At 55.8% G+C, this 27,086-nt stretch overlaps 2 protein-coding genes across 2 annotated transcripts in view; one reads left to right on the top strand and one right to left on the bottom strand.

The window, feature by feature from the left end:
* The window catches only part of CFAP74 (cilia and flagella associated protein 74), a 78,924-nt gene that overhangs the window by 16,393 nt on the left and 35,445 nt on the right, over positions 1-27,086 (bottom strand). The window contains exons 12-23 of the mRNA XM_077978912.1: positions 26,840-26,995; positions 25,382-25,555; positions 23,740-23,858; positions 19,915-19,981; positions 19,067-19,156; positions 16,439-16,603; positions 15,535-15,694; positions 6,296-6,360; positions 5,621-5,743; positions 3,773-3,894; positions 1,823-1,951; positions 426-513 (exon numbers count right to left, since the gene is read on the bottom strand). Coding sequence (XP_077835038.1) covers positions 426-513; positions 1,823-1,951; positions 3,773-3,894; positions 5,621-5,743; positions 6,296-6,360; positions 15,535-15,694; positions 16,439-16,603; positions 19,067-19,156; positions 19,915-19,981; positions 23,740-23,858; positions 25,382-25,555; positions 26,840-26,995 — 1,458 coding nt within the window. The remainder of the gene's footprint in view (positions 1-425; positions 514-1,822; positions 1,952-3,772; positions 3,895-5,620; positions 5,744-6,295; positions 6,361-15,534; positions 15,695-16,438; positions 16,604-19,066; positions 19,157-19,914; positions 19,982-23,739; positions 23,859-25,381; positions 25,556-26,839; positions 26,996-27,086) is intronic.
* The window catches only part of GABRD (gamma-aminobutyric acid type A receptor subunit delta), a 72,638-nt gene continuing 63,996 nt past the window's right edge, over positions 18,445-27,086 (top strand). The window contains exon 1 of the mRNA XM_077979912.1: positions 18,445-18,449. The gene's annotated coding sequence lies outside the window, so the exon portion shown is untranslated. The remainder of the gene's footprint in view (positions 18,450-27,086) is intronic.

Below are 27,086 nucleotides of genomic sequence, written 5' to 3'. Positions count from 1 at the left end.
CATGGACGCGTAGACGTGTGCAGCTGTGTGGGCAGCCCTCATGTGTGCACATGCAGGTGAGGGTGCCTGGGACACAGCCCTACTGGCCTGGGCAGGCCTCGGAGGCCTCTCTCTGGCCCATGAGCACCCTCCCAGCAGGCAAGCCCCTCTGGCCGCTAGATGCCTCACTGGAAGGCAAGTGAGGATGGGCCCTTTTGGGGGCCCTCGCCTGGCCTCCCAGGAAAGCCACTGTTCCCCAGGAGCGCCCAGCATCCCTGGAAAGTGCCCCAACACAGACCTGGTCAGCCACCCACATGGTCATCGGGGCCACAGACCTGGTCAGCCACCCATATGGTCATCAGGGCCACAGACCTGGTCAGCCACCCACATGGTCATCGGGGCCACAGACCTGGTCAGCCACCCATATGGTCATCAGGGCCACAGACCTGGTCAGCCACCCATATGGTCATCGGGGCTTCCAGGACTCGCGTCTCCTTGTCAAAATACCTCCCCGCATCCTCCGGGAGGGAGTGTCTGAAAGAGGCAGACGAGGCGGACGTGCTTTCCTCTTTCCATTTTGTGAAATGACGGTAAGACCCGCTGTCAGTGGTGCTTCTACATCTCTGAGAGGTACGGCACCTCTGAAACATTGGTGCTGGGATACGCCTCGTGCCGACCTCCCGCTCGCGCACAGAACCCGCGAGCGTGTGGCCCCTGTGGGCCCGCGAGGGCTCTGGCATGTCTGAGTCTAAGTAGCCAGCACTCCCAGGAGCAACACAACTGACTGTGGCTCAAAAGCTGTGTTTAAATAAACAGAAAAAAATTCAATAGCCAAGGTTCAAATTAATATGGAGTTTGCATCATAAAGGAATCTTAAAAAGCCCTTTGAAAATGCATTTTCACTTTAATCAGAGTTTGATCTCTGATTACATAAGTTAGTGTTGTTATAGAAATATCAGGAAAAGTACAAATAAGAAAGAAAAACATCAGCTTCCCTGTGACAGGTGGCCGGCAGGGGCAAGTCCAGGAAACAGTCGATTTAAAGCTCAGCTCCAACCTGTTCCCCTCCAAGTCCCGCCAGGTCGTGCCTGCTGCGCCCACCTCCCTCACCAAGCTCCACTGAGCATCCTTTGTCTGGACCTCGGTCCTGGCCCGGATGCTGAGGGCAGCTCTGGGGAGCTGGGATCAGACATAGGACGTCCAGCCTCCAAAGCACAACAAACGCTGAAGTGCAGTAACCAAAGCCCACCTGGCAAAAGCAGAGACCAGGGGATGCACCCAGGAGGCCTGGAAAGAGCCTTGGATTGGAGAGGACAAGGGACGACTGGGTGACAGGGACACCCTCAAGACACAGGTAAAGGAGCAAATATCAGGCGTGCACTGATCTCAAAACAGAACCCCAGGGAGTTATGGGAAAGGGATGAAGACAAGGAAGACAGCGTGGAAGCGCACAGACAGCAGGGTGCCCGCAACAAGCCAGAGCCGTATCCTGGGCCACCTTATCCCGGCAGGCAGCAGACCCTCAGTGGCAGTGAGAGCCGCAGGCCGTGCTTGGGGGACGCACAGCCTCCCGATCTTTTCAACGAGGCTGGAATAACTGGAAACCTCTGTACAAAAAAATGAACTTCGACTTGGCTCACATCTTAAACAAAAGCAACCAAAACGGACCACCGACCCAGCTGTGACTGGCCCCCAGTGTCATGGCCTCGGCCCCAGAACACATCCCTGCAGGGTGATGATCCCAGCAGCAGTGAGATCAGAGGAGTGGCCAGTGGAGAGGGACGCCTCGGAGCCCACGTCCTCCCACGTCCTCCTGCCCCGGCCCTGGCGTCCTGGCACCTACCGAGGCAGGAACTTGAGCTGCACGGAGTAGGATGACTGTGCCTGGATGTAGCCTGTCTCAGGCAGGAGCTCCAGGTGGGCCCTCAGCTCCTTGCACACCTCGAACTTCAGGCGCAGGGCAGCTTTCGACCTGTGGGCGCGTCAGGCACCACAGCCGTGACTGTGTGCGTGCTCAATGCCTGGAGTCATTAAAACATTTCTAACGCGCAAGCCCCCGACAGGTGCTCAGAGCCCACCCACTCCAAGCATGCACGTGCACCTCGACAATCAGAGTCTTCAAAGCCCTGCTTTGTAAGGGCTGTTTTATCTGAAATGAAATCTGATGAGGGATTCTTAAAAATAACCACATCGAAACGGAAGCATGGTCCTAATGGGCTCTCGGGAACCGGACGCTTTCCGGGAAGAGCACCTGCCAGGCAGCCCCCGGGTGTGGGGCCCTGGAGGGGACATGAGGGGTGGAACCCCTCCCTCCAGGCCTCTGCCCGCCTCCTGCCCAGGGCATCCCCACATCCTGCAGCTCAAGCACAGGGCACGTGGGGGGCCTGGGACAGCCACAGGCCTCGGTGATGACTGCAGCCTCCAACCCAAGATGCGCCTGAGAGAGCCAAGGTACCCACCAGTCACCTGGGAGGCTGCGTCTGTCTGGTCTCCACCTCCAGCTCCCTCAAGCCAACAGCCTCCTCAGGACCACCGGGAGCCACCCTGTTCCCACAGTGAAGCAAGCCCCCCTCCCCTCCCCGTCTTTGGGCCTCTGCTGAACACGGTGGTGTGGCCGCCTCACCACCGCTGCCCTGGGCAATCCACGAGGGGGGACCCCGAGGGTGTAGCAGTGAGAAATCTCTCCTTCCTCCTGTGCTTCCACGCGAGTCACCCGTGCTGTGTCAGCCCCGTCTCCGTCCAGCACAGACCTGCCTCTGACCTCTAACCACTACCCAGAGACCACCCACAGTGCGTCTGGGCACACCGGCCTCTGCACCCCTACTGCTGGGGCCCCGTGCGAGGTGGGTGCCCGGGTGCTCAGAGACCGCGCCCTCCCTGTCCGGCAGATGCTGCTCTGTCTTCTGGTTCCCTTGTGGGGCCAGAGTCCATACAAACGAGTACACGGCTACACTGAGGTACGCACAACCACAGCCGGAGACCATCCACGGAGCTGAGCCCCGCCCAGCCCACAGTGCCTGACAGACACGCCCGGGCCCTTTCTGTCACGTTTCCAAGGCCATAGAGAAGCTGTGGTAGGATGGATGCCGGAGGTGAGCAGACTCCACCGTGGCCACGCTAACTCACGCAGCTCCTGGGTCACCGCAGACTTCACCGCAGCCACGCTAACTCACGCAGCTGGATCCCGGGTCACGGCAGACCCCACCGTGAGCAGGGTGTGCGGATGCCGAGGCCCCAGGCACTGGCCCCAGGCACACGCACCTCCCGCCCGGTGACCTGGGTAGGAACGGCTCTCGCAGCGCCTGCCCTCCTGCGGTCTGACTCCTGTGGGCCCGGCACGGGCTGGGAATGTGCAGTGCGGTGTCTTCAGATTGGCCTGACTCTGACCCTCCTGCCTCCCCGTGACGCCTCCTGTGATGACACTGGCGCCTCCCAGATGACCCTGGATCACCCCCACCAAGGTCCCTCTCCCCAACCACGGTGCTAAGCACCCCCCTTGCCACACAGGGTGACGTTCAGGGCCTGGACAGCAGCTGTGGCAGCCCCAGCTGCCGTGTCCCCGCTGGCCACCGGGGGGCTCACTGCCTGTGCACAGGCGGGCAGGCGCTCACCGTGTGTGCAAGTCACCCTGTGTGCATGGACGGGGGGGCTTGCCATGTGTGCAAGAGTCACCCTGTGTGCATGGACGGGGGGGCTTGCCATGTGTGCAAGAGTCACCCCGTGTGCGTGGACGGGCAGGGGCTCGCCGTGTGTGCAAGAGTCACCCCGTGTGCGTGGACGGGGGGGGGCTCACCGTGTGTGCACAAGCACGGAGTCCTGGTAGAGCCGGTCGTACATACAGATCTTCAGGTCCACGCTGGGCTTTGGCACCCAGACTGGCACATCGATGGCCACGCCCATGACCCTGAAATGCAGCTGGATATGGACACGTGAGCTCAGCAACAGGAGTTCTTTGGGCAAAGCAGGCGATGTTGGTGAACACTGACACAGCTCCCAGGAGGAACGTTTCATGGGCTTGAGTTTTCTAACTCTTTGGGATGGCTGTGGCACTTTTCATATCATGTCATTTAAAATGTTCTTTTCTTTGAGATGGAGTCTCACCCTGTCACCCAGGCTGGAGTGCAGTGGTGTGATCTCTGCTCACTGCAACCTCCGCCTCCCGTGTTCAAGCAATTCTCCTGCCTCAGCCTCCCGAGTAGCTGGGATTACAGGCACCCGCCACCATGCCAGGCTAATGTTTGTATTTTTAGTAAAGACGGGGTTTCGCCACGTTGGCCAGGCTGGTCTTGAACTCCTGACCTCAGGGATCCACCCACCTCAGTCTCCCAAAGTGCAGGGATTAAAGGCATCAGCCACTGCATCCAGCCAAATATTCTTTATAAATGTTCATCTATTACCAGAACAGTATACTGGATCGCCAAGTACCTACCACTCAGCTTCATACTCATTGACATTTAGGTGTTTAAAAAAACCTTTCTATGGCCAAGCACGGTGGCTCACACTTGTAATTCCAGCACTTTGGAGGCCAGGCTTGGAGGATTGCTTGAGCCCACAAGTTTGAGACCAGCCTGGGCAGCATGGTGAGACCCCCATCTCTACAAAAAATACAAAAATTAGCCAGGCATGGTGATGTGTGCCTGTGGTCCCAACTATGTGGGAGGCTGAGGCGGGAGAATCGCTTGAACCCCAGAGGCAGAGGTTGCAGTGAGCCGAGATAGTGCTTCTCCCCAGGCACTGACTCCTGGGGCCTCAGGAGGTTGGAGGGAATGAGTCAGGTTTTGGGAGGGCCTGCAAGCCCCGGGCTGGGGAAGTGCAGCAGCCCAGCACAAAGCCGCCTAGGCAGTGGTACTGTCCTGGTGCTGTGGGGTGAGCCGAGGACTCTGAACACTTTGGAGGATGCGAGGAGCCACAGCCTGGGACAGGCAACCGCTCCAGCCCATGGGGGTGCAGAGGAATTTTTAAGCACAGAAAGTTGTCGCCTGGGGCTGGGCGCGGTGGTTCACTCCTATAATCCCAGCACTTTGGGAGGCCGAGGTGGGTGGATCACTTGAGGTCAGGAGATCGAGACCAGCCTGGCCAACATGGCGAAACCCCATCTGTATGAAAAATACAGAAGTTAGCCAGGTGTGGTGGTGTGCAGCTGTAATCCCAGCTACTCGAGAGGCTGAGGCAAGAGGATCACTTGAGCCCAGGGATAAGAGGCTGAAGTGAGCTGTGATCCTGCCACTGCATTCCAGCCTGGGTGACAGAATGAGATCCTGACTCAAAAAAAAAAAAAAGAAAAAAGAACAATGGCTCTGTGTGTGTGCGCGTGTGCACGGGGGCCCTGTGTGTGCGAGTGTGTACATGTATCTGCTGGGGGCTCTGCATGTGTGCATGTGTGTGCGGGGCTCTGCATGTGTGCGTGTGTATACATGCATGTTTTTGCAGGGGCATGCGTGTGTGTCTCATAGAAGCATGTCTGCCTGTGTATGCCAGTGTGCATGTGTGTGTGTTGTAAACTGTGGTGTCACCATCTGTGCCACTAACTGGCCATCCCTACATGGGCAAATGGCGACCTTGTGGCCAAGGGCAGCTGCTGCACAAGGCTGTGGGGGCAGGGGCCAGGGCGTGCGTGTGGCATGGCAGCAGGAATACTCACCATTGGGCACTGGGGGTTCTTAAACATGACCTTGAACCTGGCTTGGACGTTTCCTGGGACGACTGGGGTGAAGATGATGGGCACCTTGATGGAGCTGAAGGGGCCAATTTCCCCCTCTGTTATCTGCACAGGAAGAGATGCCATGGGGTCTGCCAGGCTTCATGGCTTTCAGGATCCCTTCCCAACCCTCACAATGGTGCGCTGCTGCAAGGATGGAAGGTAGCGGGACCCATGTCCCTGGGTGGCCACTTGGCCACAGATGTCCTGGGCCTGGCCCAGCCCTTGGAGGACTTACTGTTGTGGGATCCCAGCCAGGGGAGTTGGAGGCAGCCTGAACTCCTCCACATTCTCCCCTGCTCATGAGCTCAGGGCCGTGCCCCGGCCAGGGAGGCCACGGCCAGCGTCCACCCCACGTCTCACCAGTACCCCATATCCAGGAAACAACCTGTGGGTCCTGCACAGCCCCGGCTTGTGGAGGCGGTGGCCCCACGCCAGCTGAGATTACAAGAGGCCTGGAGGCTGCAAGTGCCCGGTGGACACCGTCCGGCCCATCTCTGGTCAAAGGCAAGGGCCACCTGGCGGTGAGGGCCAGTGGGTTGGGGTGCGGCTGGGGCTGGGGGAAGGTGGACGGTGTCTCGGATCGTGGCAGCTGTTTTAGGGCCTGAGCTGGCTGACCTCCCCCAGTGTGATCTCCGTCTGCTCTTCGCTGGAAGGTATCGCTGTGGTTAATCTCTCCGGTTCTGGAAGAAAAGGGGGATCCAGAGGTGAGGGTTGGCAGGGTGAAGGCGTGTGGCCCAGGGCCCCTCGGGACGTGGTCACCACCTCCAAACCCATATCCTGGGCTCTGTCCTTTCTGGCTGTAGTGGCCCCTTGGGGGACCCAGGCCCAGAGAGGGTGTGCAGCCAGTCCCCATGGTGCCTGGAGGGCTTTGGAAGCCTCTCCCAAAGACCTCCATTTTCTCAAGGCCCGCCAGCCCCAGGGCGAGGGTATTAGAGGCTGGAGTGGGAAGGACAGCTAAGTCCAGAAAATTCTAAAACAGTGTCATCTTTTCGGGATGTTTCTTCTCTTACCATCATATCTGGTAACCTAACTTCCCACAGATGTAGCGTTCGTGTTCCCTACGGGTACCTGCTACTGGCGTGTTGGAGTCATCACGTCCCCGTGGCGGGCTCCCGGTTTCCATCTGCCGCTGGGTTCTGGGGGCACCTGCTGGCAGTTGGTCAGCAAGGCCCCAGGTAGCAGAGCTGTTTCCTTGCAAGTCCGAGCAGGACTTTTTGTTGACTTTGCACCTGAATCGATGCAATTCGAGAGGCCACGCGCAGGTTGGCGTTCTCCTTTGGCCTCTGTCGCGCTGCCGGGTGGGGTCAGAGCAGCTGGGCCGCCGGCCAGGCCAGGTCACCATGGGGAGCCCCCGTGGGCTTGCCAGAGCCTGCCCTGGGCTCGGCGTCTGGACGGCAGGGCTCTTCGGGAGCCGGGTGACGACTTCAAAACACTGTGCACATTATTTCTGGGGTCTGGAGCTGTAAAGGCCGCAGGGACCCCTGTTCTTTTTTTTTTTTTTTTTGAGATGGAGTCTCGGTCTGGAGACATCCAGGCTGGAGTACAATGGTGTGATCTTGACCCACGGCAACCTCTGCCTCCCGGGTTCATGCCATTCTCCTGCCTCAGCCTCCCAAGTAGCTGGGACTACAGGCACCTGCTACATGCCTGGCTCATTTTTGTATTTTTAGTAGAGATGGGGTTTCAGCGTACTGGCCAGGTTGGTCTCGAACTCCTGACCTTGTGATCCGCCCACCTCGGCCTCCCAAAGTGATGGGATTGCAGGCGTGAGCCACCGCGCCCGGCCAGGGGCCCCCGGTTCTGAACGTGGAAGGGGTGCAGCTGGGTCAGCTGCCCTCCACTCTGGCTGCCTCAGGATCACCACGGCAACAAGAGCTAGACCTGAGCCCAGGTGGTCAGATTCTGGGTCCAGCAGCTTTTTGGTTTTTAGAGACGAGGTCTCACTCTTTGCCCAGGCTGGAGTGCAGTGGTGCAATCACTGCTCCCTGCAGCCTCGGCCTCCTGGTTTCAAGTGACCACAGGGGCATGCCGCCATGCTTGGCTAATTTTTATATACATATATGTGTGTATATATATATATATATTTTGGTAGAGACAGGGTCTTGTTATGTTGTCCAGGCTGATCTCAAACATCTGGGCTTAAGCGATCCTCCTGTGTTGGCCTCCCAAAGTATTGGGATTACAGGCATGAGCTACCATGGCCTGGTCTCCTTATTCTAGTCTTTTCTTTTCTTTCTTTTTTTTTTTTTTTTTTTGGCAGGGTCTTACTCTGTCACCCAGGCTGCAATGCAGTGGCGTGATCACGGCTCATTGTAGCTTCACCTTCCCAGGCTCCAGCAATCCTCCCGGCTCAGCATCCTGAGTAGCTGGGACTACAGATGCATGTCACCATGCCTGGCTATTTTTCTTCTTTGTAGAGATGGAGTCTCATCATGTAGTACTTTTCAATGTATTAAGCATCCTTATTTGATCTTTGATGTCGAATAATACCCATGTCTGAACCGTGCAAGACTGCTACAATTCCTTCCTTCCTTCCTCCCTTCCTTCCTCCCTCTCTTCCTTCCTCCCTTCCTCCCTTCTTCCCTCCCACCCTCCCTCCTTTCTTTCCCTCCTTCCCTCCCTCCTTCCTTTCTTTCCCTCCCTCCCTTCTTCCCTTCTTTCTTTTTTTTTTTTTTTTTTTTTTTTTTTTTTTTTTTTTGAGACGGAGTCTCGCTCTGCCGCCCAGGCTGGAGTGCAGTGGCCGGATCTCAGCTCACTGCAAGCTCCGCCTCCCGGGTTCACGCCATTCTCCTGCCTCAGCCTCCGGAGTAGCTGGGACTACAGGCGCCCGCCACCGCGCCCGGCTAGTTTTTTGTATTTTTTAGTAGAGACGGGGTTTCACCGTGTTAGCCAGGATGGTCTCGATCTCCTGACCTCGTGATCCGCCCGTCTCGGCCTCCCAAAGTGCTGGGATTACAGGCTTGAGCCACCGCGCCCGGCTCTTCCCTTCTTTCTTTCTTCTCCTTTCTTTCTTTGACAGAGTCTTGCTCCTTCGCCCAGACTGGAGTGCAATGGTGCAATCTCAGCTCACCACAACCTCAGCCTCCCGGGTTCAAGCGATTCAAGTGCCTCAGCCTCTCAAGTAGCTGGGATTACAGGTGCGTGCCACCATGCCTGGCAATTTTTTTTTGTATTCTTAGTAGAGATGGGGTTTTGCCATGTTGCCCAGGCTGGTCTCAAACTCCTGACCTCAAGTGATTCGCTTGGCCTCCCAAAGTGCTGGGATTACAGGTGTAAGCCACCGTGCCCAGTCAATGGCAGTACTTTCTGTTGTTTCTGTGTGATTTTTTTCTATTTTTTTTTTTTAAGGAATAAGTTGCATATAGTAAAATGGACTCTTCTTAGTGGAACTTTCTGCAAGTGCTGACAGATGCATGTGGTTGTACGCTCATCACAGCAGTCAAGACACTGAACAGCCCCATCATGCCCGTGTCACCCGTGCCCCTTTCTAGTCAACCCCTGCCCCAGCAACCGGTATCTATTTTGTCTCTACAGTTTTGCCATTTTTAGCCAAAATATTCTTTTTCTAGAATGTCACAAAAATGGACTCACAGAGCTTACAGTCTTTTGTGTCTGAGTTCTTCCCCTTAGCACGATGCATTTGAGACTGGTCCACGGCACGGCCTCTGTCAAAGGTTTTGTCTGTTTGCTGCCCAGCGGCGCTGCGTGGCAGGGACCCCCACGGTTTCTCTATCCGCTCCCCAGGTGTGGGACATTAGGGTCGTAGGTTTTTGCCAATTGCAAATAAGCTCTCTACAAACATTCACACACAGGTTTTTGCGTGAATTTAAGTTTTCGCTTCTCTTGGCGGATACCTAGGAGTGGCATTGGTGGGTGTCCGGCTTTGCTGCTGAGCGTTTCGCTGGTGGCCGTGCCATTCTGCATCCCCAGGGGCAGCACTGGAGTTCCAGCTGCTCCTCACCGGCACTTGCTATTGTCAAACTTTTTGTTTTTTGTTTATAATTCAGCTGTTCATATAGGTGTATAGTGGTGTCCCATTGTGGTTTTAATGGACATTTTCTTCATCTCATGTTTAATGATGCTGAGCATCTTTTCATGTGCTAATTTCTCATCCACATATCTTCTCTGGTGAAGCATTTGTTTAGGTCTTTTGCCCTTTTTTTTTTTTTTTTTTTTTTTTTTTTTTTTTTTTTTGAGATGGAGTTTCACTCTCGTTGCCCAGGCTGGAGTGCAATGGCGCAGTCTCGGCTCACTGCAAACTCCGCCTCCCAGGTTCAAGCGATTCTCCTGCCTCAGCCTCCCGAGTAGCTGGGACTACAGGCGCCTGCCTCCACGTCCAGCTAGTTTTTGTATTTTTAGTAGAGACGGGGTTTCGCCACGTTGGCCAGGCTGGTCTCAAACTCCTGACCTCAGGTGATCCGCCCACCCCGGCCTCCCAAAGTGCTGGGATTACAGGTGTGAGCCACCGCGCCTAGCCTTTTGCCCATTTTTTGACTGGGTTATTTTCCAGTTAAATTTTGAAAGTTACAGTTTGAATACAAATTCTTTATCAGATTTGTGATTTGCTAATGCTTTCTGCCAGTCTGTGGCTTATCTCCGCAGTCTCTTAATAGTGTCTTTCAAACAGCAGATGTTCTTGGTTTTGGTGAAGTCCAGTTTACAATTTTTAAACCATGGGCCATAGTTTCAATGTTATGTCTATGAAGAACCTTTGCCTCACCTAAGGCCACACGTTCTCTCCTGTGTTTTTTTCGGGGGGCGGGGGGGGGAGTTTTCTATTTTTAGGCTTAACTTTTAGGTACATGATCTATTTTGAAAATTTTTTGTTTATAGTATGAGGAACGAGTTAAATTTAAATTGGAGGGGGGCGTATTAGTCTGTTTCATACTGCTATAAAGAACTGCCCGAGACTGCGTAATTTATAAAGGAAAGAGGTTTAATTGACTCACAGTTCCACCTGGCTGACGAGGCCTCAGGAAACTTACAGTCATGGGGGCTGGAAGGGGAAGCAGGCACGTCTCACATGGTGGCAGGAGAGAGAGGGGTGAGAATGCGTTTATAACAGCATCAGATCTCGTGAGAATTCACTCTCTATTATGAGAACAGCATGGGGCAATCACTCCCATAATTCAGTCACTTTCCTCTCTCCACACGTCAGGATTACAATTTGAGATGAAACCTGGGTGGGGACACAGAGCCAGACTATATGAGGGGGCTTGTGTTTATCCAATTGTTATGGCCTCACTTGTTGAAAAGACTGTTCTTTCTCCAAGCAATTACCCTTGCACCTCTGTTCAAAACCAGTCGACTATAATTGTGTGTCTATTTTTGGATTATCTTGTTCCATTGGGTCTCTGTCTCTGTCCAACACCACACTGTCTTGTTACTGTACTTTATGTTAATCTTGAAATCACGTGGTGTAAGTCCTTGAAATTTGTTTTTTCAAAATTGTTTTGGTCACTTCAGGTCCTTTGGATTTCCATATGAACGTTACAATCAGCTTGTCAATTTCCATTAAAAAATCTTCCTGGAATTTTGGTTGGAACTGCATTCATCCATAGATAGTTCTGGGATAATTCACATTTTAATGAAGTGTTCCAATGGTTCGTTCCCACAGTATAGAAAATACTATACTATGCTTGATGGCCAGGCGTGGTGGCTTACGCCTGTAATCTTAGCACTTTGGGAGGCTGAGATGGGTGGGTCACTTGAGGTCAGGAGTTTGAGACCAGCCTGTGTGATGCAAACTGTCTCACGCAGACTGCAGAGAATACCGTCCAGGCTGAAAGAGTGTGGGTGAGTGGCCAATGCGCAGGCAGCCTCCCTCAGAAGAGCACAGCTTTGGCTCAGCATGCAGGGAATTCCACGAGAAACATGGCTCACTGCAACCTCCGCCTCCCGGCTTCAAGAGATTCTCCTGCCTCAGCCTCCAGAGTAGTTGAGACTACAGGCGCCTGCCACCCTTCCTGGCTCATATTTTTTTTTTTTTTTTTGAGACGGAGTCTTGCTCTGTCACCCAGGCTGGAGTGCAGTGGCCGGATCTCGGCTCATTGCAAGCTCTGCCTCCTGGGTTCACGCCATTCTCCTGCCTCAGCCTCCCGAGTAGTTGGGACTACAGGCACCCGCCACCTCGCCTGGCTAGTTTTTTGTAATTTTTAGTAGAGACGGGGTTTCACGGTGTTAGCCAGGATGGTCTCGATCTCCTGACCTCGTGATCCGCCCGTCTCGGCCTCCCAAAGTGCTGGGATTACAGGCTTGAGCCACCGCGCCCGGCCCCTGGCTCATATTTTGTATTTTTAGTAGAGATGGGGTTTCACCATGTTGCCCTGGGTGGTCTCGAACTCCTGAGCTGAGGCGATCCACCCGTCTTGGCCTCCCCAAGTGCTGGGATTACAGGCGTGAGCCACTGGGCCCGATCAAGGTGTTGGCAGTTCTGAGGCCAATTCAAAGGCCAGGGGTCATTGTAATGAGTAGAGAAGAAAATAAAGAGAGAGGATAAAAGGCCAGAATATAAAATAAAAAAAAAAAAAAGAAAAGAAAAGAAACAAAAAAGTAAGACCAATGTAAAGCACAAAATAAGATGGTAGAAATGGATCCACATGTATCAATCATCACAACACATTTAAATAGATTAAATGTTCTAAAGAAAGTCAAAGACTGTCACTGGATAAACAGACCAAAACTGTATAACATATTGATGAAAGAAAGAAAAAGAAAGAAAAGGAAGAGAGAGAGAGAGAGAGAGAGAGAGAGAGAGAGAGAGAGAAGAAAAAAAGAAAAGAAAAGAAAAGAAAGACCTAGTTAAATGGGGAGATAATGGTTATGAATTAAAAGACTCTTTTTTTTTTTTTTTTTTGACAGGGTCTCTCTGTTGCCCAGGCTGCAGTGCAGTAGTGCAATCACAGCTCACTGCAGCCTCGACCTCCTGGGCTCAAGCCATCTTCCTGCCTTAGTCCCCCAAGTAGCTGGGACTACAGAGGCACATCACCACACCTGGCTAATTAAAAAAAAATTTATTAGAGATGGGGTCTCCCTATGTTTCCCAGGCTGGTCTCAAACTCCTGAGCTCAAGTGATCCTCCTGCCTTGGCCTCCCGAAGTGCTGGGATTACAGGTGTGAACTGCCGCGCCCAGCCTCAATACTGTTAAGATGTCAATTCTCCCCAAATTGATCTATAGATTCAATGCTATGCCAATTAGATTCATGCTATACTTTTTGGTAGAAATAAAAAAGCCGATTCTACAATTTATGTGGAAATGTAAAGGACCTAAACTATCCTGAGGCCCTAACGCAAATATTGTGAAGAAAATAACGAAGTTGGGTGACTTACACCACCTGGCTTCAAGGCTTTGTCTGAGTCCATGATAACCAAGACAATGGCTCTGGCATAAGAACAATTAAATGGATCAATTAATCAGAAAAAAGAGGGAAGAACTATATAAGCTCATGCTTGTATGGTCAATTGACTTTCTTTTTTTTTTTTTTTGAGACAGCGTTTCACTCTCATAGACGAGGCTGGAGTGCAATGGCGCAATCTCGGCTCACTGCAACCTCCGCCTCCCAGGTTCAAGCAATTCTCTTGCCTCAGCCACTCAAGTAGCTGGGATTACAGGCGCCCGCCACCACGCCTGGCTAATTTTTTGTATTTTTAGTAGATGCTGGCCAGGCTGGTCTCAAACTCTTGACCTCAAGTGATCTGCCTGCCTCGGCCTCCCAAAGTACTGGGATTACAGGTGTGAGCCACTGTGCCTGGCTAGTCAATTGATTTTTGGCACGGACAATGAATGGATCGAATGGATAGCAGAGTCCACTTGTGCCGTGGAATACACGAACACACGCCGGGGAAATGAACCTCAGCCCCGACGTCCACCACAAGCAGGAGTGAATTTGAGGTGGATCGTACACCTCAACACAAAAGCGATGTCCTATGTCTTTATGACCCTGGAGGAGAAAAAATCGCCTAAAAAGCATAAAAAACAAATTCCAATAGAAACGATTGGTAAATATGCAAAGACTGGACTGAAGAACTTTGATTTGAGAAAAGACATCATAAAGGGAGAGGAAGGCCCAGCCACAGACTCGAGGCAGCACCTGCAACATTCCTCAGGGACGAGGGCTGGAATCCGGGTGCATGAAGAGCTCCTATGAATGAATGAGAAGAAGACAAACAACCCCACAGAAGAACGAGGGAAAGCCTTAAACAGAGATGCCACACCAAAGAAAATACAACTTGTAAATGGGCCCATGGAAAGACACGTAATCTCATTGGTGATCTGCGAAATCACAAAGCAACATCTCAATGGCAGACTGGTGCAGACCCTCCAGACAGGCAGCCCCGGGCTGTCTGACCTCACCCTCCTGAGGACGTGACACAAGGCCCTCAAGTCCAGTGTGGCCCTGTAGGGCCCTCTGTGACCAGGCAGAGCTGGGCTTCCGGGCTGTCCAGTAGGGCAGCTGCTGCCCACAGGTCACTGTGGAGCATGTGAAATGTGGCCCTTGTGGAGGAGGACCTGAATTTTCACTATTATTTAATTTGGATCAATTTAAGTTTAAACAGCCAGATATGGCAGTGACAGCCACACTGAACAGCACAGTCTTGTACACTGTTGGTGGGAGTGTAAACTTACACGACCACTTTGAAAAAGAACTCGGTGGGCTGGGTGAGGTGACTCATGCCTGTAATCCAGCACTTTGGGAGGCTGAAGTGGGCAGATAGCATGAGTTCAGGAGTTCAAGATCAGCGTGGGAAACATGGTGAAACCCTGTCTCTACAAAAAATACAAAAACTAGCCAGGTGTGGTGGTGTGTGCCTGTACTCCCAGCTACTCAGGAGCTGAGGCAGGAGGACTGCTTGAGCCCAGGAAGTCGAGGCTGCGGTGAGCTGTGACTGCACCACTGCACTCCAGCCTGGGCGACAGAGTGAGACCCTGTCTCCATAGAAAAAGAACTCACTTTGATATTAGCTGATGCCAGTGAGACTGGCTATGCCCTGTGATGCCGGCATGAACCCCAGCCCCGTGCCCTGTGGGAACTCACACACAGGCCTGAGGGGAAGTGCAGAGTGGCCGCGTTTGCAACAGTGTGTACCACAAACGCTCCCAAGCGTGCGCTGGCAGGACGACGGATCTAGATCCCGAGGCTCTCTCAGGAAAGGAAACGCCACGCAGTGGTGAGGACAGGAAGTGCGGCTCACACCGGAAGTGTGGCTCACACCGGAAGTGTGGCTCACACCGGAAGTGCGGCTCACACCGGCTGTGGAGAACTGGCCCAGCTCCACCCTGTGCTGCAGGGCACGCGGAACTCGCACCACGCGAAGACAGACAGGAGGAGCCCAGAGGCTTGTGGATCTCGATGTGTATGTGGGAAAACGATCAAGAGAAGCAAGGAGGAGACGCAAGTGATTCCCGACGGCGGCGGGGTGGAGGGCCGGAGGCGTGGGGAGGGTAGGACCCGCCTGTTTTCTCAGCACCTCTTCCCGCTGGTGCAAATCTAACAACAGCCACAGCTGTGGAGCTAGACAGAAGCCCCCGCAGCCCGGCCGCTCCAGGGGGCACCGCAGAGCCTCTTCCCCACCCCGTGTGGCCCGTGCTGGGCCTGCTGGGCCTGCTGGGCCGATGCTGGAGGGGCCTGCAAGTCTTCTGTTAGTGTCAACGTGAGCACACCTGTCAGCGCGCTCCAAAAACAACAGTCAGTGGCACATACGAGTATTTTCTTGCTTAACTGTCACTGAACATCGAAGGCCTGGGGAAATTCTCTCCTTTCCAATCCTCCCCTGGGCCCCTCAGCCCCCTGGAATGCTGCCCTGGGGCCCTCGCTGCCCGCCCACCCTGCCTTGGCCTGGCAACCCGGCTCACCTGTGGGCTGCTCCTCCTCCTGCTCCTTGTCCAGCTTCTCCAGCTCCTTCCGGCTCTGCATGTCCGCCTGGGAGGACTCTGTGCCCTCTAGCTGCTGCTCAGATATGCTGGTGGCAGCTTTGTCATACAAGCTTTTATCTTCGTAGGTCAGGATGCTGCTCTGGAGAGGAGAATCAACGTCCTGGCTTGGGAGGTTTCCCACCTCCTTCCCCCAGTCAGCTGCCCAGACTCCCACGAGGACAGGCCGTGTCAGGGGCTGGGCCCCTCAGCTGCCTCCTCGGCTGCCTGCTCTCATCTCACCCGTCCTGGTTGTGGGATCACAGCAGCAGCTCACCCAGAGGCTCAGGGTCACCCCTCAGCCTCCCTCGCTCTAGGCCGGGTGGGCATGGCTGTGCTGCCCCAGCCTGGGAGTGTGAGCTGCATCTTCCTCTTGGTCCGATCCTCCTTCCTCCTCGGCTGGCTAGAGGCTGAGCCTACTCTCCACCTGAGCCCTGAGACACCCATACCCGGGACAGGACAAGACGCGCTCACACTTGGAACGGGTGCAGCTGCAGCCATGGAATGCGACTGTCCAGCCTTCCCACCCCCACGCCTGGGGCTTCAGAGACGTGTTGGGGGAGGCTGGGTCTCCTGGGGCGCTCAGGCCTGGAGCTGCTGGCCAGCGCCCCTGCTGCTATGTGCCTGAGAAAGGGAGTGTCCTGCTGCCGCTGCCCCTGAGGCCAGGTGACCAGGTGTCCTGTGGAAGCTGGTCTCTTCTGCTTAGGCTGATTTGAGGAGGCCCCCACACTGCCCTCCTCCCAGGCCCACTGTTGACATCCTCATATGGTCACCCCTGTTCACCCACATGGGACTGGATTTGGGGAGCAGGGCCCCACACCCCCCCACGGCTGAACGGCACACTCACTAATTTCAGGATGGACTGGGAGTCGTCCGTCTCGCAGGGCTCTGAAGCTGGCAGGAACTTGAAACTCGTGCCCAAGCCCCCAGTGTTGGTCAGTGTGATGGTCCGAGACGCGGTCTCTCCCACCACGTAGCTGCCGAAGTCAATGAGCTCCTTGTCGAGGGACAGCTGCCAGAGGACACAGAGTGAACCCAGGGCCACCGTGCCAGGCCCACAGGGTGCCCAGCGCGAGGGCTGCACGTGGCTCCAGGCAGGGCTGCCGTGGGCATTTGTGCGTGTTGTGCACCGCACAAGCAGGTACACAATTCAACCCGGAAGTCAGGCGTGTATTGCTCATGACAAGGTGCGGCAGGCGAGTCTGGTTTTAGGAACATCAAGGCAGGAACCCCCTTGCCAAGGAGTAACAAGGGTTCGGTGAGAGGACGCAGGGCCTAGACAAGGAGCTGGACATGGGACTCTGGTGAGAGGACGCAGGGCCTAGACAAGGAGCCGGACATGGTGAGAGGACGCAGGGCCTAGACAAGGAGCCGGACATGGGACTCTGGAGCTCCTGAGTGTGGATGGCGTCATTCCTGGGCGCGGTCAGCCGGACTCTGGATGCAGGGACCCAGGGAGTGTCCTTCCAGAACGGGAGCACGCCCTCCGTGGCGGTGCCTCACCATGCCCGTCGTGGGCCACAGGCCACAGAAGCTCTGGCGCTGGCTAAGGATGCAGGCCTGGGCCACACCTCGGCTCTGCCCAGGGGCCCCTCCTCGGGAGGCTTTTCTGGGCTCTGAGTTTGGAGGCCCAGGGGCCTCCCACTCTGTGCTCCTGCTCCAGGGGCAGGACCAGGGGCCGCCGACGCAAATGGACGTGGTTCACAGAGGGCGGCCGGGGTCCAGCCAGGGGAGGCCGCCTCCTTCCCCCTGCGCTGCCTGGGCCCTGCTCTCCCCTCGTTCAGACAGGGCTTTACTGTTTTTACAGTCCCCAGCCTGGACGCTCCCCTGGGAGAAGCCCCTGCTCAGGGGAGCCGAGGGCCTCGGTGCTCCTGTCACAGAGGAGCACTTGACACTGCAGAGACCAAACGCGGGAGAGGCCGGGGCAGCTCTGGCCAGGACACCCAGGGCCACGCTGGGCACGTGCTCCGTGACGCTGATCCGGAGTGGAGCCGGCCAGCACCAGACTCCTGCCGCGCTCCCAGGCTGAGCAAGAGAGAGCCGGAGCCCGGCCGTCGCTGGGGCGGGGACTTCCTGCTGCCCCAGCCCTGGTGCTCCACGTCCTGGGCCTGAGTCTTGGTTCACCAAGAACCCGCACAGCGGAGTTGCCGCCTGGACCGCGACTGCTCTGAGGAGAAGGCGGCAGCCACAGGGCAAGGGGCTGCTCGGGCGCCCTAGGACGGTGGCGGTTCCTGCATGAACCCCAGCGGGGCCACGGCTGCCAAGGCCACGGCAAGGCCACTTGAGTGCCGAGAGGAAGGGAGACTAAAGTGACTGGAACACACTAAATATGCAAACGTTGGCGAATCTACGAAGAAACTGAGAGGAAAAAACTCTCCACCACCATCAGTGACTCTGATCGCAGCAACCCCTCCCCACGGCGACACGCGGCGAAGGCAGAAGCACACGACAGAGAAAGTTACACGGTGCTCATCAAAGGTGGCTGGGGGCAGCGTGGCCTGGACCACGGGCGACCATGAGGGCGTCTGCTGATCTCGCTGGGGGTGGGGGGACACAGCGCGGCCTCTGCCCTTCACCTGCCCCAGCTTGTTCCTCCTCTAATGCAAGGATGGGCCTCTCCCTGTCCCGCCGACGCAGGCCTGGGCCGTGGGACTTGCCTTGGCCCGTGAATTCTTAGGAGAGATGATGTCCCCACCGTCCTCTGGGAGATGCTCGTGCTGCCGTAGCTGCCGCGCTGGAGTCCAGCCGGGACAGGGCCGGCCGCAGGGGGCCTCACACTCGCAGCTGAGCCAGGAGCCGCTTGCTGTGTGGCAGGTGCAGTGCGAGCTGATTACTCGGCAGGCGTGGGCGAGGGGGGGTGAACAATGGTGTGTGGGTTTCTGGTTTATTGGAGATGCATGCTGACGTTTCTGAGGGTGGAGCATTGACATTTTACCAATGTACTTTGAAATGGATCAGCAACAGATACAGCAGTTGCTGGACCAGGCAAAGGTGTCCGAGGCCGACAATGTGGGGTCTGGGACGATGCGGGGTCCAGGATGATGCGGGGTCTGGGTTGTAGGCACGTGGAGCCTCGTTCTGCTGTTCTGTTTTCCACTATGCTTGAAATTTTTCTTAATTAAAAAGAATCAAGGGTGACCCCCCTCCAAGAGCTGTAGGAAGGACTGGAGCCTTCTCAGATGGATGTTAAGGTTTCCTCTGAGGCACGGGCCCTGCAGTCTGGGATCCACACGGAGCAGGGTTTGTCTCATTTTTCCAGTGCTGGTCCGAGTGCCCCACGTTCGAGACCCCCACCCAAGGTCCGGCTCAGGCCCACCTAAGCTGCTGTTGGAAGAAGGGGCTCGGCCCCTGGTGGAGATTGGAGCCTCCCCCTGGTCCCCGCCCTACCTGCACCCCCTCCCAGGAGATGCCGTCCCACTGGAGTTCCCAGCCAGGATGCCCCGAGAAATGCTGGCTCGGACGCCTTTGAACTCACCGAACATTTCTTTGTTGAACATTTCAATGGAACTGAAAACTCGCCCGTCTGAGCCAAAAATGAGATATTTCCTTCTAGATCTTTGTTTATCTAAGAAATAAAATGACCCCAACCACCATAAACTTCTGTAACTTTTGTGTGTTTTCTTTCTTTTTTTGGACAGGGTCTGGCTCTGCTGGCCAGGCTGGGGTGCAGTGACACCTTCTCGGTTCACTGCAACCCCCCTCCACCCACCCGCACCTGGGGTCCAAGCGATCCTCCCACCTCAGCCTCTCGACTAGCTGGGATTACAGACATGCGCCACCACACCTGGCTAACTGTATTTTTTGTAGAGACGGGGTCTCGCCATGTTGCCCAGGCTGGTCTTGAGCTTCTGGGCTCAAGCGACCCTCCCACCTCGGCCCCCCGAAGCGCTGGGATTACAGGCATCAGCCACCACTCCCGGCCCTTCTGTAACTTAAGCCCGTTACACGTGCTGTGGCTGCCTGGGCCGGGGCCACCTGCCACCCGCCCAGCTCGGGTGACCCCAGGGGAAGGAGTCCGCAGAGGGTATTTCAGGAGGGCCGCACACTGGCAGGGCTTCCTAGAACATCCCAGCCCTCCCGACTTAGACCCGAGAGTGCATGCCCTCGGCCACTAACGCAGAGGAGCTGCGCTGCGGTTCTGCCCGACATTTCAGGAATACGTCGAGTGTATTTTTGGGACTAAAACAGCAAAACGGGCCTGCGTGATCCTCACTGAGAGGCCAAGTGCATCCTTCCTCCATCACGGTCTGCACCACCATGCCCGATCACGGGCTCCACCCACTGCCACCTCTCCTTTGAGAGAGAACGACCCCTTTGACTCACCATGGGCTTGAAGGTGACAAGCACTTCGCAGGACATCCCGGCGGACAGGGGGCCCGGGGGGTCAAAGCTGCAGGACATGACCCATAGCACACGGGGGTTAGAGCTGCAGAGGGTGAACGCTCGCCTCGCCACCCGGAGCGCAGTCAGGCTGGGTCTCCCGGCCTCCTCCCCGCCCTGGCCCTGCACCTCGGCCTCCTCCCCGCCCCGGCCCTGCACCTCTGCCACCTTCACTCGGGGGAGAGCTGGGTCTGCTGTGTTCCCTGCTGACCCTGGTACCTGGCAGGCAGGGGACGCTCCAGTATGTGCGAATATTTGTGGAGTGAGGGAGTTAATCAATGAAGGCGTGAGGCAAGTCCCCAGGCCAACTGCCAGGAAGTGGGACCCCGCGGCTCGGTGAGGGCCACAGTTCCCCTGGGCACAGGTGCCAGGCCTGGGACCAGGGCTCCAGGGCTTTGATACCAATATGGGGCCAGGGGCCTGTGGGCAGGAGCCAGGAAGAGAGCTGGAACTGGGAGCCCTGAGACAGCTGGGACCCTCGACTCTCTCAGCCTCTTTCAGGGAAAGAACCAGAAAAACAGCCCCCACTGCACAGGCCCTTCGAGGGAGCTGGTCTGTCTTGGCCCAGATCAGGGTGAGGGAGCATCTCCCCAAGGAATTCCTGATGCCAGGCTGATTTCACAAGGTTGGATTTTACCTAATGTGCTTGGTTTGGAAATGCGCAAGCTACAGTTTTAGTGTAAAAGTGTGTCCCTGGCTGGCAACGTTCCTGCGGCACCAGGAGAAGCAAAACCCGAAGCTCCTCCGATTGGGAGGGAAACGCTTCGGTGCCAACAGCACAGAGCCCGGGACGGAGCCGCCGGGGAGAGCAGCGGATCCGAGGGTGGATGTGCGCGCCTCACACACACCAGCACAGCAGAGTGTGGGGCCGAGCTCCAGACGCTTCAGACGACACGAGTGTGGAGTGGAGAAGTTAGAGGACGTGTGGATAAAACGGTTAGAGACAGAAATAGAGAATTCCAGACGTGAGAAAAGAACAAGACACTGTCAAGAAATGCAGACTCATCCAAAACAGAGCTTGGCATTTTTAGAAATGAGAGACAGGGCAGCTGAGTAAGAAGCTCACTAAGCAATCTCAACCGTTGATTAGCAGCACTAAGGGGACAAGGGGTGAACCGAGCGGCACCTAGAGCACCACCCAATGTGAAAAAGAGACAAGAAATTTCCCACCCGATGGGGAGGTTTCAAAAGGAGGAGCAGGAGGGCAGAGCCAGAGAATGAATAGGGGAGGGGCAATGCCGCAGGGGCTGGGGCTGAGAAATTCCCAAAATTGTTCATAGATCTGAATCTTCAGATTCAAGAGTACAATGAGGTCTAAGAAAAATCAGCCCACACCGACGCACAGCGGAGCTGCAGGACGTTAAGGATGAGAGAATCTCGGAGCAAGCAGGAGGAAAGCCAGGCATCCTCCAAAAACCCAGCACCTGGACCGAGGCCACCTCTCACTCCAGCAACAAGAGACAGAGGGCAGGAGACTGGTGGCCTCAGCCTGTCCATAAGAAGTTCTCATCCCAGCACGGGGAGGAGTGCCTCGGTGGCTGAGAGCACAGCGACCACCTAAACCCACCTCTGCACGCGGCCCCCAGAAGCCACATGGATCAATAAGAGAAACAGGTGGGCCGCAGAAATCCCAGGCCTTCAGCGTGACTAGAGGACACAGAACCCCCAGACTTAAAAGTAACCATAAGGTGAAAAGCAAACACCGACCCCCAGCATGCACTCTCCACGCCCGCCCTCACAGAGCGCTACACGGATGTGAAAAACTGCAGGGAAGCGAGGAAGGAGGTGGGAACAAAGATGCTAAGGCTGACCTAAAATCAGCTCCCCAAAGAGAACGTCACAGCCTCCACCGGAAGACACCAAGTCCTAGCGAGCCAGTGCTGTTGTCAGGGAGGGGCCATCAGAGCCCATGCACCCCTCGCCCCTGGGGCAGCCTCAGGAAGACGCCTGGTGGGAGAAGAGGAGGCCCCTCCGGAACCTGGACAGCAAGGGGGGAATTAGGATCCTGCCCTTGCTGACCCTCATTTGAGAAGCTGCACTTCACAATGCTCCCAGGAGTGGAAACTCCTGAACTGGGAATCTGAAAGCCATCCTGGACCTACAAACCTGTCCACAAAGAGAAAACTGGCAGGAAACAGGAAGTAGAAGAGAAAGAACTTTCTTAAAAATAAAGTAAGTTAGGCCGGGTGCTGTGGCTCACGCCTGTAATCCCAGCACTTTGGGAGGCTGAGGTGGCTGGATCACCTGAGGTCAGGAGTTCATGACCAGCCTGGCCAACACGGTGAAACCCCGTCTCTATTAAAAACACAAAAAATTAGCCAGGCGTGGTGGTGGGCACCTGTTATCCGAGCTACTCAGGAGGCTGAGGCAGGAGAATCGCTTGAACCCGGGAGGCGGAGGTTGCAGTGAGCCAAGATCGCACCACTGCACTCCAGCCTGGGCAACAAGAGTAAAACTCCATCTCAAAAAAAAAAAAAAAAAAAAAAAAAAGTAAGTTGTTAAGGAGCAGAAGGAAAGAGAAACATTGCAGAAAACACAGAAAAGGCCGTCGGAGGGAAAAATGAAGAAAAATAAAATAGAAAAGAAGAAAGCAGGCCCCACAGGTGCACACCTGTAGTCCCAGCACTTGGGGAGGCTGAGGCAGGTGGACCACTTGAGTGCAGGAGTTTGAGACCAGCCTGGGAAACACGGTGAAACCCTGTCTCTACAAAAAATAGAAAAATTAGCCAGGCATAGTGGCACACAACTGTGGTCCCAGTTACTCAGGAGGCTGATGGACGTGGGAGGATTGCTGGAGCCCGGGAAATTGAGGCTGCAGTGAACTGAGATCGTGCCACTGCACTCCAGTCTGGTTGACAGAGCAAGACCCTGTCAAAAACAAAACAAAACAAAACAAACAAACAAAACCAGAAAAGAAAAAAAAAAAAAAAAAAAGGAAAGAAAGAAAAGGAAAGCAGAAAGCATTAAAGGCAACCAGAAGGAAAACAGTAGACCGGAAAGACCAGCAAGGAGGATCCAACACACACCTACGTGAGGTCTGCAAGAAAGCAAATGGAAACATTATTTGAGTGAAAGCACAACCATAGTTCAAGGAAGCAGTGCTGAAATGAAGACAGCTTTCACCTTGACACTGAAAACACTGGCTGTCAGGGAAAACTTATCAGAATGGTCAACATCAAAACCTAACAATACAAAAGGAAACTCTGGCCGAGCATGGTGGCTCATGCCTGTAATCCCAGTACTTTGGGAGGCTGAGGCAGATGGATCACCTGAGGTCAGGAGTTCAAAAACAGCCTGGGCAACATGGTAAAACCCCGTCCCTACTAAAAATATAAAAATTAGTTGGGCGTAGTGGCAGGTGCCTGTAATCCCAGCTACTGGGGACGCTGAGGCAGGAGAATCTCTTGAATCCAGGAGGTAGAGGTTGCAGTGAGCCGAGACCACGCCATTGCACTCCAGCCTGGGCGATAGAACAAGACTCCATCTCGAAAAAAAAAAAAAAGGCAACAAAACAAAACAAAGAAAAACAAAAGGAAACTTGGGCAGCCAGGCAAAAGCTCCAGCCATTCGTGAAGGGAAATGGGCTTGGTCTCAGGTGACTTTGACACAAGAAGACAGAGGAGCCCCCTCTACAAAATCTTTGTGAAAATCGGATCTGAGGGCTTATGCCCAGACAGAGCCTGTTCCAGCCGTTCTGAACACGAAGGGAGCTATGAACCTCCTGCTGTCCCTGCATTGCGTCCCTCCCCACCTGAGCCGTCCTCTTACTCAACGTGGATGAAGTCCCGGAGGTGCTCCTCCACGCCCACCAGCTTGCAGTAGTTGATCGTGTAGGTGGTGTTTACCAACGTGATCTTTTTCTTGTACACTTTGCCAATATCAAAGTCCTGGGAAAGGTCAAGGCAGTAGCTTCAGAGCGGGTCAGAGGGGGCTGTGCTGTGAGCACCGAGGCAGCTTTGTCTCAGGGTAACCACTGGTGAGCGTTTGCCAACTAGGGAGAGGTTCCCAGGGAACAATGTCCGAGGTTTCTCCCAGAATCGAGAAGGCCCCGGGGGTGCACGAAGGACAGGGTGTGGGGCGGAACCTGTCTCATAAGAGCCTTCGCGACTTGAGGCAGGATGGGACCTTGCTGGGGCCCAGCGGGTGGGAGTGGGAGAGAACGCTCAGACACTGTGGGTTCCAAGGTGGGTCCCTGACTCCATGGATGGACCTGAACTGGGGTAAAATACCGGAGCCCATGGGCCGCTGTGTCTCGCAGAGTTTGGCGGAGGCATCCAGGCACCAACCTCAGCCTCGCATGTTCCCACCTTGTCCCTGTTACATCCCTGTCCCGAGGCTCAGGGGCCCCCTCTGCCCCAAGTGGCACAGGGCTTTTGGGGCCATGGCACTCCCATTGCTCAGGATTTGCCCTTCAGACTGGCGTCCAGCCCTCCATGGAGATGAGGCCCTCTCTCCCTCCACCTCCTTGGAGAGAAGGTCCACACCTGGGCCTGTGTCTCCTGAGGAAGCCCCAGGGTTTTCCAGCGTTAAAAAGCAAAAGGCAGGCCGGGCGCAGTGGCTCACGCCTGTAATCCCAGCACTTTGGGAGGCCGAGGCGGGTGGATCACGAGGTCAGGAGATCGAGACCATCCTGGCTAACACGGGGAAACCCCGTCTCTACTAAAAATACAAAAAATTAGCCAGGCATGGTGGCGGCGCCTGTAGTCCCAGCTACTCGGAAGCTGAGGCAGGAGAATGGCGTGAACCCGGGAGGCGGAGCTTGCAGTGAGCCGAGATTGCGCCACTGCACTCCAGCCTGGGTGACAAAGCGAGACTCTGTCTCAAAAAAATAAAAAAATAAAAAAATAAAATAAAAAGCAAAAGGCAGGCCAGGTGTGGTGGCTCACGCCTGTAATCCCAGCACTTTGGGAGGCCAAGGCGGGTGGATCACGAGGTCAGGAGTTCGAGACCAGCCTGGCCAACATGGTGAAACCCCATCTCTACTAAAAATACAAAAATTAGCTGGGCGTGGTGGCAGGCACCTATAATCCCAGCTACTTGGGAGGCTGAGGCAGGAGGATCGCTTGAACCTGGGAGGCGGATGGAGGTTGCAGTGACCTGAGATTGTGCCATTACACTCCAGCCTGGGCAACAGAGTGAGAGTCTATCTCAACAAACAAACAAACAACAACAACAAAAAAGCAAAAGGCGCCAGGGGTCGGGCTGTGGCGGGGCTCCCCTGCTGTCCCGCGCTGCTGCCTGTCCCCCGCCGTCCCGCGCTGCCGCCTGTCCCCCGCCGTCCCGCGCTGCCGCCTGTCCCCCGCCATCCCGCGCTGCCGCCTGTCCCCTGCCTGTCCCGCGCTGCCGCCTGTCCCCCGCCGTCCCGCGCTGCTGCCTGTCCCCTGCTCCTTCTGCCCCAGCTCAGGCTCACCTTGAAGTGCAGGAGCTCTGGTTTGCTGTTGAAGGGGCGACCTTGGAACTCACGCCCCAGCACCACCTGCTTGTGGACCACCCTGCTCCGCAGTCTCTCCACCGTTCGCGCCAGGATGTCCTTGTCCATCTTCGTCCCGCCCACGGGCTTTCGGTCCACGTCCTCCTTGGGCACCTGGGGGTCACAGAGACGGAGGCTGGGGCTGTCAGCGGCTCCACCCGGGCGGCGCTGGTGGCAGCTCAGAGGCGAGGGTAGCGGTTAGAGGAGCACGGACAGCCCAGCCCCACCAGCCTCCACCAGCCCCGGGAAGAGCCCCACGGCCCGGGAGTTGCTCTGAGTTGCTCAGAAAGACCCCGATGGACCGACTGACTTTCTGCTCCATTGACAAGGCGGGGAGCCCTCACTTCCGAAAAAGGGAAACCAGGAAACAAAGAAAAGCAGACAGCTCCGGATTCAGGTGGATTTCTGGGAAAGATGTGGAGGGGAACTTTCCAGATTGCTAAATCAGGACAAGAGGAGGGTTTTGAAAGGTTCTGCAGGAAGCAGTTTCTCGAGCGGGCAGTGTCAGCACACACTGGGCTTTCTCAAGATGAAAAGCCGCTTCCCTGGCCAACACCAGCAACCAGGAAGATCAGAACTGAAGAGCCCTGAACTGTCCCTTTGGAAGCTGCGTGGACTCTGCCTGGGTCCTGGCTCTGGGCTGCCCCTGCTGGTGCCGGAGCCCGTGCCCGGCAGCCGGGCGGCCTCCTCCCTGGCTTCCTGGGGGGTGCCACCTGGGACCCTCCTCTTGTCCAGAGGCAGCCTTCTCCCTTGGGGTTCCCCAGTGTGCGGGTGGTGGCTCCGCCTGGCCTGTCTTGTTCACCACCCTGGTCAGCCCGGCATCCTCAGAAACAGCAGAACCAAGTGGCCTTTGCCCTGACAGTAGAGGTGGCCAACGCTTACAGAAACCGGGCGGCGGGCGTTGCCCTCCCATGTGGGACAGGACCACAGCCTGAGCCACGCTGCTGCGAAGACCGTGTCTTGCTGCACCTGCTCTTTCAGAGGCGGAGGAACCCCGGCGCCAGATGGGGCGCGTTTCTTACAAAAGGCCGTCAATGAAAGTTTGCACACTTCTTCCAGAAAGACGCTTCTCCAACAGTACGTGGAGTAGCTCAGAGTCATTCCCTCAGCCTTTCAGCCTCAGAGCCCTGCCGTCCCACCCCGTTACACCACGGTGACGGAGCTGTCTGTCGTCGAGCACGTGTGGTGCCCTCCAGGCTCCGCGAAGAGGGAAAGGCATGAGTGTGGAGAGGGAGGCGGGGGGCGTCGACGAGCAGGAGGGGGTGACAGGAGATGGCGGGCACAGCCAGGAGAAGCCTCAGAGCAGCCGGTGTGGGCGGGGCAGGTGTGGGAGGTGGGGAGCCGGCAACAGAGGGCCGGGATCCATCTGCAGGCATCTAAAGGAGCAGGAGCTGGTACCTGGTATGGCTTGTAGTCTTCATTCCAAAGCCCAGAGATCTCGGGCTCAGCTAACGTCTCCTCCTCTGAGCTGGCCCCGGCGTCCCCCTGGATGAGCTCACTGGAGATGACGTCCACCAACCGAGAGGGCCCGGGGCCTGCAGCAGCCTCATAGTCCTGCAGTCGGGGAGAGGAACGTCATGAAGACACGCTCATGGCAGAGAACAGGGGAGAGAAACTCGGCCCAGCTCCCGCTGGTATGGCCCGC

This window comes from Macaca mulatta, chromosome 1 (genome assembly GCF_049350105.2).
Source record: "Macaca mulatta isolate MMU2019108-1 chromosome 1, T2T-MMU8v2.0, whole genome shotgun sequence".
Classification (NCBI taxonomy): Eukaryota; Metazoa; Chordata; class Mammalia; order Primates; family Cercopithecidae; genus Macaca; species Macaca mulatta.
This window is presented reverse-complemented; position numbering and strand designations above follow the sequence as displayed.